Source organism: Cricetulus griseus, chromosome 4 (assembly GCF_003668045.3).
Source record: "Cricetulus griseus strain 17A/GY chromosome 4, alternate assembly CriGri-PICRH-1.0, whole genome shotgun sequence".
Taxonomy (NCBI): Eukaryota; Metazoa; Chordata; class Mammalia; order Rodentia; family Cricetidae; genus Cricetulus; species Cricetulus griseus.
In genome coordinates this window covers 35045061-35065649 of record NC_048597.1, presented here as the reverse complement: position 1 = coordinate 35065649, position 20589 = coordinate 35045061, and the positions used below count along the sequence as shown (strand labels likewise).

The 20589-nt window shown below is 38.0% G+C and overlaps 1 protein-coding gene and 1 pseudogene across 1 annotated transcript in view; one reads left to right on the top strand and one right to left on the bottom strand.

Annotated features, from left to right (window-relative positions):
- Tomm70 (translocase of outer mitochondrial membrane 70) overlaps positions 1-20589 on the top strand; it is a 35651-nt gene that overhangs the window by 4806 nt on the left and 10256 nt on the right. The window contains exons 2-7 of the mRNA XM_027412486.2: positions 9838-10011; positions 11636-11762; positions 13517-13626; positions 15165-15313; positions 17890-18097; positions 19785-19919. Of these exons, the coding sequence (XP_027268287.1) occupies positions 9838-10011; positions 11636-11762; positions 13517-13626; positions 15165-15313; positions 17890-18097; positions 19785-19919 (903 nt within the window). The remainder of the gene's footprint in view (positions 1-9837; positions 10012-11635; positions 11763-13516; positions 13627-15164; positions 15314-17889; positions 18098-19784; positions 19920-20589) is intronic.
- On the bottom strand, positions 7667-8130 carry LOC100756745 (annotated as a pseudogene).

Below are 20589 nucleotides of genomic sequence, written 5' to 3'. Positions count from 1 at the left end.
ATCTTTTATTATTTTTTTTTATTACAGTTAACTCTCCGTGTTTCCTTTATCCATGATTTCCACGGATGGATGATCAAAAATATTTGGGGGGAAGAAACTTGGCACAACTATTGAACATGTACAGATTATTTTTCTTACCATTCCCTAGATAACCCAATAATGATATGGGTAGCACTTACATTGTACTAGGTAATCACTAATCTAGCAATGATTGAAAATACACAGGAGAGGACTGGACATTGTAGCTTAGTTGGTAGAGTGCTTGGCTAGCTTAGCTTATAGAAAGCTGTGATCCCCAGCATTTCATAAAACCAGGTGTGATACATGCTTGTAATCCTGGCACTCAAGAGGTATAGGAAGGAGGATCAAAGGTCCAGAATTATCCTCCACTACATAGGAAGTAGTACACAGAAAGTCATAGCTGTTTGGTAGGATTACTTAAGCCCACAAGTTTGAAACCAGCCTGGGCAGAAGAGCATGACTCTGTCACTGAAACTAAACAGTTATGCTAGAGGATATGCCCAGGTAATATGCAAATAATGTACAGGAGATTTGAACATCCATAGATTTTTGTGTGGGATAAGGAGGTTCTAGAACTAATCCTGGATATTGAAGGATAACTGCAGATGTCTACTTCATTGTCACTATTCTATTAAAACCCATGAGTCCCATTCTTAAAATGATAAAGCTTTCCAGTGCAGAAAAAGTTCTGTTTGTCTTGAATGATGTCCCTCCATGTAGTTAATTCCTCTTTAACCTTATTACTCTATCCTGCCTGAGTACTGGAATTACAGGAATGTGTCACCCCACTAAGTTGCCACTTGCTGTTAATTCTGGTCTTTGAATGTTCTGTGAACATTGGCCAATGCCTGTCTCTCACATTCTCCTTGTAAAGATCCAACAGTGAAGTCATCTCACCTTTTTTGAAATCTCTGTCTCTATGATTCCATAATCCCCTGGCTATAGCACATATCACATGGTACTAGAGTTTCTTATTCCTGCCTTTACTCCTATAATCTTGATCTGAACACTGGGGATTGGCTGTATTTTATTTCTATTCTCAGAACTTATGTAGTGCCTGGCACTTTGGCAGGTGATAGAAACTAATCTTCAACTATAATGTGTTTTTAAGTTTAGAGGCATAAGTATATAATGAATGAAGAACACTAATGTAGGATGGTTCAACTTAAAATTGGTCAACTTTGTGATGGAATGAAACCAACGAATATTCAGTAGAAACTGTAATTTGAATTTTCATCCTCTTCCGGGCTAGGTGATGTGCCCCATAGGACAATCTTTTGCAATTAGAAGCAGCAGAATTGTGTGGATAATCCACCAGCACTCTATATTTTACTGTGATGCTAAGCTGTGTGATATTTACTAGCTTAGGTTCACTAAATGCATTTTCACTTAGGATATTTCAATTGTAGTGGACATAAAATACGTGCAATCAAAACACTCATGCCCCAAACCCAGAAAGACAAGTATAATATGTACTCACTCATAAGTGGATATTAGACATAAAGCAAAGGATACCCAGCATACCTTCCACAACCCCAGAGAACCTAGGCAACAAAGAGGACCCTAAGAGAGAGAGACAGACATGGATCCACCTAGGAATGGGGAAAAAAAAAAAGCAAGATGTGAGTAAATTGGGAGTGGGGAGCATGGGAGATGGTGTAAGGGGAGAGAGGAGGAGGGAAGGTGAGTCAGGGGGAGATGATAGCTCAATAAAAACAAGGTAATAAAAAGAACACAAAAGTCTCATACATAAAAGAAATATTTACCTATTTATTTTGGTTTTTGGAGACAGGATTTCTCTGTGTTCCTGGAACTCACTCTGGTGACCAGGCTGGCCTCAAACTTAAGAGATCCATCTGCAGGTGCTGGGATTAAAGTTGAATGCCATCACTGCCTAACACCAAAAAAAAAAAAAAAAAAAAAACACTTTCAAAAAACAATTACAACATAACTTTACATGTTTGTCAGGAATTTATAGTAGTTTGTTATTGCCAATTGTTTATCACTTTGTACACACACTAGAACATAATCATGATGTCAAGAGACTTGTTTTTAGATACCAGTCCTTTTCTGGTGTCTCATACATTTTATGTCTATTAATCCGTTTTATATTTATTTGTTTGTTTGTTTGGTCAAAAGTTTCTCTGTGTATGCCTGGCTGTCCCAAAACTCACTATGTAGACCAGGCTGGCCTTAAACTCACAGAAATCTGCCTGCCTCTGCCTCCCAAGTGTTGGGATTAAAGTCTGTCTATTAATTCTTTCAGGTTGATGTTTTCCCTCTCTGAAATACTGTTTTGACTCCTCATTGGTCATTTTGGTTTCAGAGAAGATTGTAAGCAACTTTCACTAACAATTTACTAGCACTGAAACTTAATATCTAGAACTTTTATTACCTGTTCAAGACATGGTGGGCAGCTTTTGCCTCTTATTTGACAAGTTATAGCACAGAGTAATGATATTTGTTGAAGAGAGAAAAAGACATGTTTAATGCTTTTCATTGTTTCCTAAGTGTATATAGCCTGAGATACTTCCTTTTGATTGTTTTACCCCATGTTTGGATTTATGTGCATATGTGGTTGGTATTCTTTGAACTAATAATTTTCTTGTCAGATGTATGATTTACTACTGGTCTAATGTATTGCTTATATAGATTGAGATTTCAGTATTTGATTAGTAGTAATTCATTTGAAAAGTGGTCATTTACTTGTTTCTATACTAGCATGTGTCATGTTCCTTTGGGATTAAGACTACCCTGTTGGCTGTGTCTACAAAGGATTGGTGCCAGGGATGCCCAACTCTATGGTACTTGAGTGCCGTGTGTGTGTGTGTGTGTGTGTGTGTGTGTGTGTGTGTGTGTGTGTGTGTGTGTGTGTGTGAGAGAGAGAGAGAGAGAGAGAGAGAGAGAGAGAGAGAGAGAGAGAGAATGTTACATTTTTGTATAACGTATACATCATACTTTCTATGCATACTCATGCTGATGTCTTGACATTCCTGTAGTACCTAATATTAGGGAAATAGTTTATTTACTTACTAGTTTTGGAATAATAAAAACAAAGATGTGTATTATAGTACAGATTCAAGATCTGATACAGATCCATTGAGACCTAATTACAATATGACAAATGTGTAGTGATGAATTTCAAGCTTAGGGATATGACTTAGAAATAATGTGCTCACTGATCAAGTATGAGGACCTAAATTCAGATCCCTAGTACCCACATAAATGGCAGTTGTAGACCCTAGCACTGAGAGAATAGAGGCATGTGCATCCTAGAGGCTCACTGGCCAGCCGGTTTAGACAAAAGTGCCATGAGGTTCAGTGAGAGGCAGTCTCAGTCTCAGAAACTACGGGAGAAAAGCAGTTGAGGAAGATATCCCAACATTAACCTCTGAATGCCACACACAAACAACATGGACTAAATTATGCTTTCCTGGCAGAAAGGAAAAGATCTGGTTGTGCTGAACATTCTGTTTGTGTGGAGTAAGTCTGTAGTGAGCATCATACTTGAGTGTTTCCTTTGTTCACTTCCAGAGTATAAGCATTGGGTTTTGGTTGGTTGGTTGGTAGGTTTTATTTTGGGGTTTTGTTTTTGTTTTGGGGTTGTTTTGTTTTGTTTTTTGGCGTGTGTGTGCAGGCAAATGGGGCAGGTATGGTGAGCGGTGTTCTATTGATGAAGATATTTAATTTTCCTAAAGCATCTTCCATAAAGACAAGCCAGCTTTATAGGATATAGATAGTTAAGTCAGATCCATGGAGCTTGAATTTCACCTTGGACATATTTTTAATTCTGTTGAGGCTTTATGCATAAAATGGGACTAAGTACACCTCTTATGTCTTCAATATGAAGCTCTTGAATATCTTGTAAGTGGGCTGGAGAGATGGCTTAGCTGTTAAAGGCTAGTCTCACAACCAAAAATATAATATTTCATAAGCAGTTTTGGCAGTAACTGATAACTTGCTTCATGCAACATTTCCATGATCCTCCAGTTTTGGATCCAGATATTTGTTGGATTGATTTATTAGAGTCACGTGGGCATAACTGCTGGTGATGATTCATTGTGAAGAGAAGGAACTTACTCAAATCTGGGGCAGAAAATGTTAAATTTTATGATTTTAAGTAATTGGTAGTGTGACATAACAGTCAGAAAGGAACATCTTTAATTTATTTATATTCTTTTCCAATATTCAAAGATTAAATTTATGGACTTGTTTTGGCTTCTTTGAGGAAAGTGAACACAAGAGACTTAGTCTTTTCAAACTGCATTCCACAGAGAGACTGAGGGGATTTTAGTTTTGTTTTAGTATTAGACGAGCCTTCCCAAGGTTGCCAGGCTGTCCAGCATTCTACTAGTATCAAGTGATCTTGTCTGAGCTTCGCCAGTGGGACCACCAGTGCTAGCATGTGGTAAGAGCAGTGTTTGTGAGTGTGCATGTGCACGCACATGGGTGTGAAGGCTGGAGATAGCTTCGGGTATGGTTTCTCAGAAGCCAGTCTACCTCATATCTTGAGGTAGGCTCTCTCACTGTGACCTGGGGCTCTGATTATGCTAAGCTGGCTGACTAGCCGGGCAGCCCCAGGGATTCACCTGTCTCCAACCGCCTGATTCTGGAATTACACAAGTACCAGCATGCCCAGCTTTTTATGTAGGACCAGACTTAGGTCACCATGCTTATACAGCATGCACGCTTTGGACTGAGTCACCGAGATTAATGTTCTTTAAACTCTCCAAACTTGCATGTATATGGCCAGTGTGTTATAAAACTAATTGTGATAAAAGACTCAGAGGAAGAACTTTTCATAAAATTTAATTATAAAATTTATAGCACTCTAAAAAGATTACCAAATCAGGTTGCTTCCAGTAATGTTAAATGACGTTATGATTTCTTTTAATAACTTTGGTAGCTCTTGAAAAGACTAGTAGACTACATGAAAAGATCGAACTAGCTTTTCATGATGTTCCCATTATGTTTGATATCTTCTTGTCTTCAGGCATCATTTGTGAAAATATACTTTCGGAATTGTTTTGAGGTGTTTTCCCCCTAACTTTTGCTTTTAATTCTAAAGATACTTATAACTTGATGGGTAGACCTTTGAAAAGAAGTATAAAACTATTTCTGTGGGGTGGAATTAAAACCCTTTATTAAAAAAAAAAAGTCTGTCAGGGTCTTCTTTTCCCTCGATACATTTAATTTTTGCCTGAAAAGCCTAACTTTGGGTATAGCAGAAGGCTAGTGTTTGCCGATAACCAGCTTTTTGTGACAAAGACCATAATGTGCAAAAAGGTCTCTTCTCATTACTATCCTTGTTGTGTTGCCATTTTTTCCTCTGCATTTCTATCAGAGAAGCTATGGGCCAGAAAATAATGGGAGTCCAGAGAATCAGAAGGTGAGGCGTGGTGGTGAACATTGTGGTACATTGTAGTTAAGTGGTTCTCCACAGTGGTGAAATAGGGGAGGCATAACGGAGGAGCTGTGTCTATGTCATTGGATTATTTTCAGCTGTCTTCAGACCACCATTTATTTTCAGTATTTAAATAAGGAAGTTAAGTAGACTTATGAAATCAGGATAATTTTAAAAGGAAGTTGTTATAAAACTTAATTGAGGGGATGGAGAGATGGCTCAGGGGTAAAGAATACTTGTTGCTCTTGTAAGAGGACCTGTGTTCGATTCCCGGCATCTATACAGTGACTAATCATCACATATATTGCAGTTCTAGAAGATCTGATTTTTTTTTTTTTTTGGCCTTATGTGGTGCATGGACATTTATGCATGCAACACACCATATGCATAAAAATAAATAAAAATTAAAAAATAAGTAGCTAGGTGAGTAGTTAAAACAATGGAATAACTGAAATATGTTGGTGGTTATGCCACATTATTTTCTGCATAAATGTTTTAGGGTAGTGGGCAGGCTTTTGGTGACTCAGAAACAATGGAAATTTACTGTGCTAAACAAAATAATGTTTTTCTTTTGCTTTTACATACTATCGAAGGCAGTCAGACTTGTTTATTTTAAAGTTTTATTAAGCAAAAAGATGAATAATTATACATTGAGCAGATTGACCTTAATCAATAGAACTATGTTGTGGTCTATCTGTAGCTTTTAAGAGTGGTCCTTGGAGCCGGGTGGTGGTGGTGGCGCATGCCTTTAATCCCAGCACTCGGGAGGCAGAGGCAGGTGGATCTTGGTGAGTTCGAGACCAGCGTGGTCTACAAGAGCTAGTTCAGAACAGCTTCCAAAGCCACAGAGAAACCCTGTCTCAAAAAAAGAAAAAGAGTGGTCTTGGAAGAAATTGGAGCAAGGGGCTGGAGAGATGGCTCAGCAGTTAAGATGGTCCTTGGATATTGCCTTTTGTGTTATGTGTGCCTTTTATAATGTTTATTTTTCCCTTAAATGTTTCTGTGTCATTTTGCTCTAAGACGTATCTGCTTAGGCAGCGATTAGTTGTACTTGAACAACTTGAAAATCTTTTAATCAAAGTCTCATCTATTCACAGTTGTTACTGATGAGTGTAATTAATGATTATTGCCATATTTTGTTCTTGTGTCATTCTTTCTGTTTTCAATACATTGGTCATTCATCTGCTCTGTGTTGATTTTAGTACTAAAACTTGTATATGTCTGTGTTGTGCTTAATTTCAAGCACTCGTTTGTCAAATTACAGAATTTTAAGTTGAGATTCTTGCTTCAGAGCTTAGTGATGGTTAATTATTTGTCAAGACCTGTTGGCAGTTTGTACCTGAGTTTGTTCTTTTTCTTTTGTAGTTAGTCTGACTTTCTTTTCTTTTCTTTGGGATTTTTGCTATAAAATAGAGCATAATGTATTTTAAAAGTGTGTAATGTTTTTTGATTTTTTTTTTATGCCCTCTTTAACTATGTCTTTCCTTCTGGAACCTGCTGGATAGATGTTGGAACTTAATTATTTTCTTCAAACATCTCACCCCTATCCTCTGTTTTCATTGCATTTTGGAAGTTTCCTTGATCCCAACTTGTACTTAATTTGTTCCTCAACTGTGCTTGTTATAATATAGCCTCTGTATTAATTATATTAATTCTTTTTTTTTGTTAGAACAACTCAGCAAAATAAAATTCCGGTTTATTGTTGGACATTGTTTCAGACATACATCAAACAGGCCAAAAAAATAAAACAGCAACTTCATAGACAAAAAAAAAAAAGGAAGGGAAAAAAGAAACCTTTTATCTTTGGCCTTTTTAATGATCTCATACAAACCAACTACTTATAGTACAGCTAGGTACATACACACACAAAAAAAAAGTTACTGGAATGCTCTGAATAAGATTTTTTGTTGTTGTTGTTTTTAAACAAGGTTTTTTTTTTTTTTTTTTTTTTTTCTCCTTTGAGATTATAATGAACATGGTCACACCACAAGTAAGGTTAGAAGTAGGACAGAGAACACTCTGAAGGCTGGTTTGGTCACCCCTTATCATTAAAAATGGCTGACCCAATAACAATATGTACAAAAATATAAAATGTAAATAAAAATACAAATTTTCCTTTTAAAGTGTTTTTAAGAAAAAAAGCAGGGCCTTGGAAGTTTTGGTTCTTTTTCCCTCCCCTGTTGCAAATTCATGGTGTGGTTTTGGTGGGGTGGTAGAGAGGACATGTCATCTGTGGGTGGCACTGCCCGCTAAGGGCAGGCCTGTTCCTCTACTCAAAGGTGACCACGTTTAAATTCTGAGACGGGAAGTGGAGGGTGAATAGGTCACGGTGGCCTTAAGTTTAGCTTTTCCTTTCTGCTGTCTAGTCATCCTCATCGGTCTTCTGCTTCTTGGTGTCAACATCATCCACATCATCTTCAGCTACCTGCTTGCCCATAGGAGCCTCACTTCCTCATCTTCATCTCCATCTTCTTCCTCACCATCGCCTTCCTCCTCCTCCTCCTCCTCTTCCTCCCCACCTTCCTCCTCTTCTTCATCTTCCTCATTGTCAGCCTCCTGCTCCCCATTTTCCTCATTAGCATTGGCAGGTGCGTCTCTTCCATTCTCTGCCTCCTCCACAACTTCCTTTTTCTCCTTCAAGTCCTTGGTGGTGATCTCGGAGCTGGTGTCCATGGCCGCATCTGACATGGTGGGGCACGCCAGTGATGCGCTGCAGTGAGGGAGGGAAGAAATCGAGCTCCTATATTAATTCTTTTGTTGTTTTTTAAGAAGTCTGGCTGCGGATTCTAAGCATTTTATACTTAGGTGGTGGAGCTTGTGCTTTGCATTTTGGAGGCTCTGAGTTTGAGCTCCAGCAGCTTCTCCCCACTACCTTGTCTTGCTACTCAGTTTCTTTATCAGATAGAAGTTTTCTGTTTCAGTTAGGTGCCTCTCTTGTGTGCATTGGCTTTCTTTCAGTGCTAGCAATTCCTCTTTGTGTGTTTTCTTGGAAAAAGAACCATCCTTCCTTTGGATGACACAGTCCTATTGCAGTATGTGTTTTTTTTTTTTTTCCAGTTGAGAAAGGCGATTAATGGGGTTATCCTAAATGTAAGCTGTCCAACTTTTACCCTAATGGTTGTCTTCCTAATGCCACACAGAGGTTCTCATTTGCCCTTTTCTCTCCCTTCCTTCCTTCCTTTTTTTTTTTTTTTTTTTTTTTTTGTTCCCCAAACAGGGTTTTCCTGTGTTTTCCTGTCTGTCTGTCTTGGGACTCAACTTTGTAGACCAGGTTGGCTTTGAACTCAGAGATTCACCTGCCTCTACCTCCCAAGTGTTGGGATTAAAGGCATGCACTACAATGTATGGTTCATTTGTCTTTTTTTGTTGATTCCAGCATATTTTCATAGACCCATGGATGTAACCCTCCACCCCCAAAATGTCATAAAGTTTTGAATAAGTTTACATATAATTTTGTGCTTGGCTGTCTTCATAGCTAGCCTAGGACACATGAAGCCTTGGCTGCAGGTGGGACATTCTTGTAACCCGTTTATTATTGAAATATGTTTCGTGGTTGCTATTTGACTTGTATTGGAAAGATTTAGAAGATGAATAAATCTGTTGACAAATGGAAGATTGTTCATTTATCTTTTGATTTGTGTTCTTGGTTCCTTTTATCCCACATCTTGGCTTTATAAATGCATATATTTAGCACTGTTCAGCTTAAACTGTCTAGGTTATATCTGTGTATAGTAGATAGTAAGAAGTAGTACATATGTTTCTAGCCATTTTCAAAATCCTCTGGGGGTTATGAGGAATCAGATTGACATGAGCCTGTCGTCTTTGTCATTACTACTCTTTGCCTGCCAGAGAGTTTCCTTGACAGTGTCTTAACTGATAGTAGACATACTAATAACTTTGAGAGAGGCCAGGTACTCTCCTGTTGGTGTGAGCCTGCCTTTGTCTAACCCTTATGCCTTGGTGTAAGGAACCTTCTTGCTGCTGCCTAAAATATGAAGTTAAGGATCTGTTGGCCTCTTTTATTTAGTTGTTGCTCTCTGCTTTTGAATAGGGTCTTGCTGTTTAACTCTTGAACTCTTGCCTAGGACTTTCTAGTGCTGGGATTACTGGTTTGTGCTTTCTACATTGGGATTAGATTTTTCCAAAACAAGGGGTTTAAATTACCTTGGCTGAGAAACATGTCCTTACAGCCATTTGGTTGGCAAACATTAAAGGTGTCGATTGTGATGTTGGGAGAAATTGATAGAGAATGATACTTTAACTTGTCAGTCTTTTGCAGGGGGAGTCTGGGTGGTTCTAAACTGTAAACAGCCATCCTATCTTCCCATCTTTTTTCATCAGCTTGTTTAATCACTATGGTCTGAATTTACTCACGAATGTCAGTTCTTAATAATTGTTTTCTCTCATTTCAGAATTCTCTGGATAGAGCCCAAGCAGCCAAAAATAAAGGCAACAAATATTTCAAAGCAGGAAAATATGAACAAGCTATTCAATGCTATACCGAGGCTATTAGTTTGTGTCCTACTGAGAAGAATGTAGACCTTTCTACATTTTACCAGAACAGAGCTGCTGCCTTTGAACAGTTGGTATGTACTCCAGTGTTGTTTCCTCAGTTTTTTTCCATCTGAAGTTGATTTGAAGTTAGAAGAATTTTTCATTTCAGTTTTGCTAGCCAAAGCTGTACACCAAAACTCTATAAATCTTTAATTTTTAATAAAATCAGATAATTTAGAAGGTTAAAGTTTTCATAGTGATTCTGCCCTCCTCGTCAGTTTTTGAGACTATTTGTTCATTTTTCTGTCTCTTTATCATATGCAAAAAGAAAAAAAGATGAGTTCCTTTTACACAAACTGCGGCATGTTTTTTGTTGTTGTTGTCATGTCTTGTACTGTTTTTATATCCACATAGCCAAATCTGTCATTCTTATTAAAGACTATGTAGTATTATTGTATGCTTTTATAGAGGATTGATGCATTAAAATAGTGGAGAAGAGGGTGTTAATAGAGGAATAGAGGAACCAAGATGTGTAATTGCTCTGAGATGAGCATTTGGTGTTTAAAAAAGTGTAAAAGTCTGAGTACAATAAATGAAAGTGGAAGTAAGCAGGGACAAAGTCAGGAAAAGCCTGTAGGTGCTAAGTTTAAATTTGAGCTAAGTGTAATGCCATATTCTTGTGTTCTCAGCACTTAAGAGGGAGAGGACCATGAGTTGATAGCCAGTATGGGTTACATACCAAGACCTTGGCTGAAGAAAATGATGAATAAATGAAACAAAGTGAATTTGCAGTTGACTCTGAGTACAGTGGAAGTATTTAAAGGATTTTAATTTTAGCAGGGAGGAATATCATCAAAGATTTTTCCCACTTTTCTGTGAAGAATATATTGGAATCAGAAAGGGTGATGGCGTGTTATTGGAGTAGCCTACACAGCATGTAAAGGAAAGCTGAAGACCAGCAAAATGTGCGGTTGCATTGGATGTGAAAAGTGAAGACAAACAAGAATTTAATGTCCCCAGGGTGGAGGAGAAGTGAGACAGTTAAGTAGGTAGTCTAACACACATCTGTAATTTAGCAGGGGAGCCTAGCTTGAGATAACTCTGTGAATCACCTGATTTTAAATGTTAAATAATGTCAGACGATCACCTGAGGAGAAGGGAGAGGTGAGTTCTTGAAGATTGCAGCATGTAACAGTCAAGTCAAAGGAAGGAGTTCAGCCAAATTGAGAGGGAACAGCCTGTAATGTAAAAGATAGCAAGTCAAAGTGGCAAGGTGGACTGACGACAAATAGCTGATAAGTGGGGTAATAACTGTAAAAAATAACACAATCTGGGCATGTGTCCATGTCATGGGATGGTTCAGAAGATAGGTGGATTTTTGCCAAGACGGAATAACTGAAAGTATAGGTATCGGCATGGGAAGGTGTGGATTCCCATCCCCAGTGAGAAAGGGGAGTGTTCTTCTCATCTTAGCAGGAGTGAAAACGTGCTGTGCAAACACAGCCACAGGTGGGTCTACAGTAGAAACCCTAAATGTCTTCACTGCCTGTTTGTAGAGGTGTAGTGTAGTGTCTTTATTTATTGAGTGCGTTCGTGTTCCTGAATATGTTTTTTGAGAAACTTAACACTTGGCCTTTTAGGTTTGGAAAATTCAATTCTGTTGAACAGTATTGTTTTCAGTGTAATTTTTTTTCCTTTTCATGCTTCCAATTACAGCAAAAGTGGAAAGAGGTGGCACAGGATTGTACAAAGGCTGTTGAACTTAATCCCAAATATGTGAAAGCTCTCTTTAGACGTGCAAAAGCCCATGAGAAGCTGGACAATAAGAAGGAATGTTTGGAAGGTGAGGGTGTTTTTGTGTTTTCACAGGAAAATAACTGGACACTTCATAGTTGTTAGTAGGCGTGTATGAAACTGCCTGTGAGTATAGAAGTCAACTGATTGTCTCTCTGTGTGAAATATTTCCCAGTTGAGATTCTGTTCTCAACTGGGAGATTTTTTTGTTTGTTTGGTTGGTTGTTTTATTGTTGGTTATTTTGAGACAGGCTCTACATAACCCTGGCTGTCCTGTGACTCACGATGTAGAACAGCTGACATTAAACAGATCCGCCTGCCTCTGCCTCTGTCTCCCTGGTGCTAAGATTAAAGGTGTGCTCCATCACACCAACCTCAACTGAGGAATTATTAAGGACTATTAAGACTCATTGAATAATTCTTTGACTAAGGAAATCAGAAAAGTAGTTTTAGCAGGTTAGTTTTGACATAGTTTAAGCTACTTTCTGGTATAAATGTGAGATAACTTGGAGATGAATCATTAAGGAGAATGCTTTTTGTCCTTCATATTTTCAAACATTATTTTCTACACAATTGCAGAGTATGTGTGTCATTCTCGGAAAATGTTATAAATGTTCTTTTGCCTCTTAATTGGCCATGTCTTCTTCCAAAAGTGCAATTAAAGTACAGGTCACAGGCTTTTAAAGTTCATTTTTGTAAGTGATGTGACGCTAAACCAAAGTGTATTTTCTACAGTCTAAAAGTACTTTCAGTACATGTTCACAGGTCCTTTCAAAGCATCAGTAATAAAATTTAGCCACAATTACTCTTTTAATAACTTTCTGGGTTGGTACTAGGGAATAAAAACTCAGGATCTCACTCACAGATGCTAAGCATACTTTCCGCCTCTGAGCCAAAACTAAAATGCCTTTTTGTTCTGTTTTGCTTTTTTAAAGGAATGAGTCCTTTAAAAGCATGAGGCTATTTTAGATTGTGTTAGAAAATTTAAAAGTTTTGTGATGTCATTTGATGGTTAAAAGAATGCTGTTTTTAAAATGGGAATTCTAAGTTTTGAACTAGACTTTGAAGTTACTAGCAGATAACAATTGGTAGAGAAGCGGTTGATTGGAGTTTAGATCAAAGAAAAGGAGTGAGTAATGAAGAATGGTGTTAGAGCTAGCTAAACTTAGCAGAGAAATGTAATGTCGTATTGACTTGTTCAGAAGAGTTAGGGTATGGACTTGTTGTAAACAAGTGGAAATTAGGAAGAGAAGTAACAGCTACTGACTGAATGCTTTGAGTAAGAGGGATTAACAGCTTCTTTCACATTTCAGACCACTTTATTGTGAGCTATGACATAACCAGTTGAATGTGGTGTTTTCAGGCAGATTTTGAGTTCTGCAGCAAAGTAGCTTTGGAGACAGAGTAACTCAAAGGTGTTTTAAAAGTACCTATTTAAAAAGCTACTTAGGAGTCGAGGGAGGAGGGCTAACTATTTGGAGAAGTTTAATAGCAGCCTGGGTGGCATAGCATGATGTGAGAGCATCTGCTGTGTTCACTTGCCTTGTTTACTAGTGAAAAGGAGATTCTGGATTCCTTGTTTTCTTTGCTCTCTACAGAGTGCTAGAGCATTGAGAGCCATCAGAAATTAAACAGGATAAGCCCATTCATTTCACAGGTGAGAAAAAAACCCAGAGGAATAATATATTGACCCTTTCTTGAAAATTGAACAGTTTTGAGTTGAGTTTGGCTTTTTGTAGTTTAGTTGTTCCTTTTTGATGCTGCTTCACGGTAATTCCATAAATCCACTGTTATCATTTCCAGATGTCACTGCAGTGTGTATATTAGAAGGCTTCCAAAATGAGCAGAGCATGCTGTTAGCTGATAAAGTTCTTAAACTTCTCGGGAAAGAGAATGCCAAAGAAAAATACAAGGTAAGTTACTATATTTGGGGAATAGTTGGATACTGCTTGAGACTGGACAGTGTTCCTGATAACAACAGAAACTAGATCTGGGTTACATTTCTTTTTCCTATACTCAGTAAGCCCCAAACTGTACTTAGAGACTGTAATTCATTTTATGTATTAGGGATTACCATGCAATAGCCCAAAGACCAAATCCAGTTTGTTTCCTATATGTTAGCCACTTGCATATTGTTTGGGGCTACTTTTGTGCTGCTATAACACGTTTCAGTGGTTGTCAAAGTATGCAAAGTCTACGTAATCTACAGTACCTGTCTGTTTATTACCTGATCTTTTTTTTTTTTTATTCAAATTAGGAAGAAGCTTGCTTCAGATGTCAATCCCTTCTCCCTCACCCTCCCCTCTCCCCCAACATCCCACCTGCCCCTAGCCATCCCCCCTCTACTCCCCAGGCAGGGTAAGGCCCTCAAAAGGGGCTTCCAAAGTCTACCACATCATCCTGGGCCAGGTCTAGGCCCTTCCCCATGTGTCCAGGTCAAGAGAGCATCCCTTCACAAGGGATGGGCTCTCAAAATTCCTTCTTTTTTTTTTTTTTTTTTTTTTTTAAGACCTTACATATTTAATACAGTGTGTTAACCCTGTACAAATGGAAAGAAATTAAGTTCAACATTTCTAGACCAATATGGCTGTTAATTTTTGTACAATGCCAACTCAACACTCACCTGATCTTTTATAGAAAAATATTTGCCAACTCCTGCTCTGCATCAGGAGTTTTTAAAGGTAAACTGTATCAATGGACATTAGTTAGTGACATAATTATTTAACAGTTAAACAAAGCTCTGTGCTAGAGCAGTGGGTACAAGCACGTGGTCCCAGATCCAGGCTGGTAGCTCTTACATGTAATTGAGGCTAGTCTATGCTACAAAATGAGACCCTGTCTTGTGGGGCGGGGGAGGACACGACAATGCAGTCTCTTCCCTTACAAGGTTTCACTTTATTGAAAAGATATTATTAAGTAGAAAAGACCTAATACAGTTAAGTATTGGAGGAGAAAGGTGTACTGCTAATTTCAGGAACTCAGGGCAGTTGTTTCCTTTTTCTTTGCTGACAACTCCATTTTCTTCTAAAGTGATCTTTGTAACCTATATAGCTAGGCTTAGGTGGCACGTGCCTATAGTTGTAGTACTTGGGAGGCAAGCAAGGGGATTGATTGCAAGTTAAAGACGCGCTAGTCTGTATAGAGTGAGACCTTTTCTCAGAACAATAAACACCAGCTTTCTTCATGTATTAATATGTGTTTTAATCAAAGAACTATATAACTGTACAAAAGCCCATGACTTGTTTGCCTTTCAGCAATTTATAATGGGATTCTTTAAAATCACCTGTGAAACAAGTCCTACTCTTATCCTAAGGCTTACAGCTTAATATTGTCTACTAATTTGGAAATGAAAATCCACTGTATATAAGTCATTCTTATTCTGCAGTGTACTTGCTTCTTTGATTAGTGTTTTCTCATTTTAAAAAGAAGCTTAAACATGGTTGAATTTTAGAACCGTGAACCTCTGATGCCATCGCCACAATTTATTAAGTCTTACTTCAGTTCTTTCACGGATGATATCATTTCTCAACCAATGCTTAAAGGAGAGAAGTCTGATGAAGATAAAGACAAGGAAGGAGAAGCTTTAGAAGTAAAAGAAAAGTAAGTATGCTGAGCTTGGTGTCTGCTGGAGGGGCTTTGGGGCCTGCAGCACAAATAGGTTCACAGTCACCTTTAAAGGAAAGCTATGTACAGATATGGTTAAATATAACTAAGTCATATATTATAGAGATACCTCCCTTTCTAGCAGTTATCTGTTATTTCTCTAGTACTTTGATTTAATGTCAGTTTACTGGTTTTATGGTCATAGTGAGGTTATCAAGAAGATACCCCTTAAGTCAAGGTTGGTAGACGATTTGAATAGAGATGCTACTTTAAATTATATGGTGGTTCAAATGCCAAATGTTTTAAATGCAGGGTAGCCCTTAATTTATATGCTGATGAATGCTTAGGGGTGCTATAAATTTCTCTTAAGTTTTTTCTACTTGTCCAGGACAGAAATATTCCTAATGACATCTTTGTCTTTGATAACTATAGAAAGCTGAAATCAAAGGACAAGTGCCTTTATGACTGGAGACCTTGTGATGTCATATATATGCTGTGTAGCCTGCTTATTCATTCATATTTTTCAGTACTTGTGTTTTTCAGTCAGACTAACTCTTCCCCGAGAGTTACTAATTGGGTATTTACTAATGTGCATGGGAGGGGGAGAAATACTGTTCCCTAGAGTAAAACATAACTGAGTTTTAAGGAAGTCTGCACAATTCCATCAAGATATATAAAGGTTAGTTGGTATACAATCTTTGAGAAAGTCATAGTTGGGAAATATGTTTCAGGTGTCATATAACTTTAGTAACAGTGATACAGATAATGTCCTCTTCTGTTAAGCAAATAGTTCTCGTCCCATAAAATCTAGAGCAAAGTTAGTCACATTCTGTGAGCCATGGTGAGGGTTGACTGGATATGAATCATTAACTTGTAAGAGCTCCCAGCTGGAACGGTTGCTGCAATTGTAGTTGGGTCTCCTCTGAGCCTTCGTCTCATCATTTTTTTATTTTTATTTTTTTATGAAACTAGTATTTCTGACTCTTAGCTTATAGGACTATTTTAAGGTTTAGAGACCTGTGGAATTACCATGTTTTCAGTAATTGGGAACTTTTTACTTTTGGTAATTTTAATACAATCGCTCCTATTTCCTTACCCTGGTAACCTAAGCAGCAAAATAGAGAATAAATGGTAAGTGGTAGTTAGAAGAATTTGATATAATTTTTCTTGTAAATCACATACTAGTTTTCTCAGTCTAGAGCCGTGGTTCTCAACCTTCCTAATGCTGCAACCCTTTAATGTAGTTCTTCAAATTGTGGTGACCCCCGACCATGGAATTATTTTGTTGCTACCTCATAACTAATTTTGCTACAGTTAGAAATCATAATGCCCAACCCACAGGTTGAAAACCATTGATCTAAAATATAACTGAAATGAGAAATTGTACTTTGGTTTACAATGCTCTTTAATACAGATGCTCTTTAACTGATGAGGGGCTAAACCCCTATAAATACATTATAAGTTGAAACTATAGTAAGTCAAATATGTGTAGTGTTTATGTAACCCACTGAACAACATAGTACACTGTCATTTCTTTACCCTTGTAATCCTGTGGGTGATTGTGAGCTGTAGCTTGCTGCCCGTGTTCAGCACCATTGCACAGTATTGTACCACATGTCTCTAGTCCAGGGCAAGATAAAAATTTGAAGTATGTACTTCCAAAGTCTGCCATTTTTCACACCATCTTAATGTTCAACTTTTATAAATCAAATGTCTTAAAAGTCTTACAATATACTTTTTAGTCAGAAAATGCTCATTAAGCATCTCCAGTAGCAATCATCATTTTAGAACAATGTTGTACCCAGGCGGTGGTTCACACCTTTAATCCCAGCACTCAGGACGCAGAGGCAGGTGGATATTTGAGTTCGAAGACAGCCAGGGATACACAGAGAAACCCTGTCTAAAAAAATAAAAAAAACAAAACACTCACATACACGGGCCGGGGGGGGGGGCATGTTGTGTTGTATTCGCTGTGTTTTTAAAAGAGAAGTCATTCTAAGGGTTCTACAAGATAGCTTGTTGGGTAAGGGTGCTTGCCTCATAATTCTGGAGACCTGAGCAATTCTAGGTCTACTTTCTAAGGTGGAACAATAAATCTACTTTTGAGGTACTTCAATATTTCTACTCACTTTCTTCCTTGCCCTCTTCGTCCTCCACAAGCAGTGATCTGTACAAAACACGTGTCTGGCCACTCCTCTCACCTTGGTTATTGTCTATTTCCTTCCTTGTTCTTCTCTTAGCCTTTAAGTAAGTGTTGAGTACACTACTGATATGCCCCAGACAGGAAGTAAGACAAGGTCCTCATCCATATTACAGAAGAGTGTCTTCTCTCTCATTAGCTCAGCTCACATTACCTAATGTTAGAATCAGGATACTAGCCTACAGATTCTGCCAATGACCCTGCTGCCTCGGCTTGAAAATTGTTTCTTGAAGGTACCAAGAAAATTCTGCTGGTGAAGAAATCTAGTCAGTTTCATCTCCCATATTGACAATTCAGAGTGCCATATGTGGAAAGTTTTAGCTTTTGGTCTTTCCTTAGTAATTAACTTCCTATGTTTGCTTTTCATCTTCAGTTCTGGATATTTAAAAGCTAAACAGTATATGGAAGAAGAAAACTATGACAAGATCATAAGTGAATGCTCAAAGGAAATAGATGCCCAAGGCAAATACATGGCAGAAGCCTTACTACTGCGAGCCACCTTCTACCTGCTTATTGGCAGTGCCAATTCGGCCAAACCTGATTTAGATAAGGTCATCAGTTTGAAGGACGCTAATGTGAAGGTACATCTTGAAATGTGTATGCGTGTGGGAAGTTAGAAAGTGAATGTGATTTCTTCTCCAGTTGCATTGCTCGACGATACCTTAGCATTTCTCTAGCTGTTCTCTGAAAGGCTATTTTGATTTTGAGGACTCTACATTTATTAATATTGGTGTAGTGAATCTGAAGTGGTAATATTTATCTTTGTGTAAGAAAACAGATATCTGTTTTCTACAGCATTTATTGCTGCTGGCTTTTTTGTGGCTATGGCCTACAGTAGAAGGGTCTTTGGATAGTGGTAACAGTGAATGATGCTCTTGAGTATTGTTAAAATCCTTTTGAAATTATATTTTCACATTGAAGTTACCCTACAAAATTTTCCTGAATTTCTTTTCATGCTGATTTCCTAATTACTAAAACTATTATATTTTGCTGTAAAGTACATGCATTATTGATTGAAGAAGAAAGCTGTATTTATGATCATGACTTTCAGCTTTAACAGCAAGGAGCAATAATATCTACTCTACATCATGTATAAAAATTAACTCGAAAGGACCAGAAACCTAAATGTTAAAAACTAAAAAATAAAACCTGTAGGAAAAACATAGGAAGAACTATTTGTATTAGGAAGGAGTTTCTGAAATACGACACCTAAATAAAATACAACTTCAAAAGAGAAAAAGGTGCCGGCAAGATGGCTCAGTAGGTAAAGAACTTGCTGCCAAAGCTGACAGCTTGAGTTCCATCCCTGGAGCCCATGAGGTAGAAGAAAGGATAGACTTAAGCAAGTTGTCCTCTGACTTCCACACACACACACACAGTAAATCAATGAATGTAAAAAGAGAAAAAGAACCACTTTTGAGTTGGGCGTGGTGGCCTGTACTTGGGTGACTAAGGTTGAAGAATAGGTTAAGGTAAGCCTGGGCTTGAAAGGACAATATCAGGAAACTGAAAACACCTTCCAGAGAATGGAGCAAAATATTCAAGAAGCATTCATATGATAAAGAAAGGATTTGTAATCAAGAATGAAAGTTTAAAACCCAACAGTAAAAAGGGAACCTAACCTGAAAATGTGCAAAAGATTTGGACAACTCACAAAAGAATAGTCTATAAATGACCAATGACAGCATGAAAAAGGTGTTCCAGCACCACGACCTACTATACTAGGACAGTGTCAACCAAAACTTCATTGAAGTACCTCTTCATTCCTATTCCTAGTTGCCATGTAATCTATGAATGCTGCTTCCAGGGAATTTAAGATACACATACATACATACCTGAATGTTCACAGCAGTATTCATCATGATAGTCAAAAGATAAAAATAACCCATATGTCCAGTATCATCTATGTGCTTAAATATTACTGTGTCATAATCAGGAATGCTAATACATACCACACCAATGACAGTTCTAAATGAAAGCCAGAAAAAGGAACCATATAGTATATGAAACATTGCAAATGTACAAGTATGAGGAAAATAGACTAGAGGTGAGTGGTTTCTGGGCATTTGGGTTGGAGGCTTTGTGCTGTGTGTTCTTTGGTACAATCAAATGCTCTGAAATTTGTAGTGATCAATCTTCTGTTAAGGAACCAGCAAACTTGCATATGGTCTTTAAAAGGGTGAACTTTATAGTAGGCATTGCAGATTGTTTTTGAATCTGACTTGGATGTTTAAATTAACCAGGAACATTTTCTCACTTTGGGTGTAGCTCCGAGCAAATGCCCTCATCAAAAGAGGCACCATGTGCATGCAGCAACAGCAGCCTATGCTGTCCACTCAGGATTTCAACATGGCTGCCGAGATCGACCCTCAGAACTCCGATGTTTATCACCACCGAGGACAGGTAGGTCTGGTCTCGGCTAGAATTTGGGCGATAACTTGATAACTGCTTCTAGAATTTCTTGAAGTTTAAGTGTTTTGCAGATTGGATTGGCTTTTATTTACTTACATCTTGAACAGTTATTATAGTTTTGGTATTGTGGAAGAAAGGGAAGGCAAAAAAAAAAAAATGAGGGATTGGAGATGAGCTAGTTTATTGGTTGTACCTAGTTTATAGGTTTTCCATGAGTAAACACTAATCCAACTTAGTAAACATTGTAATGACTCTTTGTAATTACATGTATGTGTCTATAGGGGTTTGTGCAGATGAGTGCAGGCTCCCAGGGAGGCCAGAGGTGTCTGATACACTAGAGCTGGAGTGGTAGGCAGTTGTAAGCTACCCAACACTATCCAGGGAGCCAAACACCCACAACACACCTAGTCTAATTTGCTTAACATGGCAAAGGAGGAACAGTTTCTGTAACAAATAAAAGTATGGGTATTTGTTTATTTATTTTAGACATAAGTCTCTGCTGTTGTGCGAGCTCATCTGAGCAAGCACACAGTCCTTCCCCCTCAGCAGCCTGAGCACTGGGATTACAGATGGACCTGACTTGAAATTCTTTCTAAGGGAGAATTTTGTTCAGTGGTTCTGAAATAACACTTTAAAAATTCTTGTCATTTCCATCTTTAAG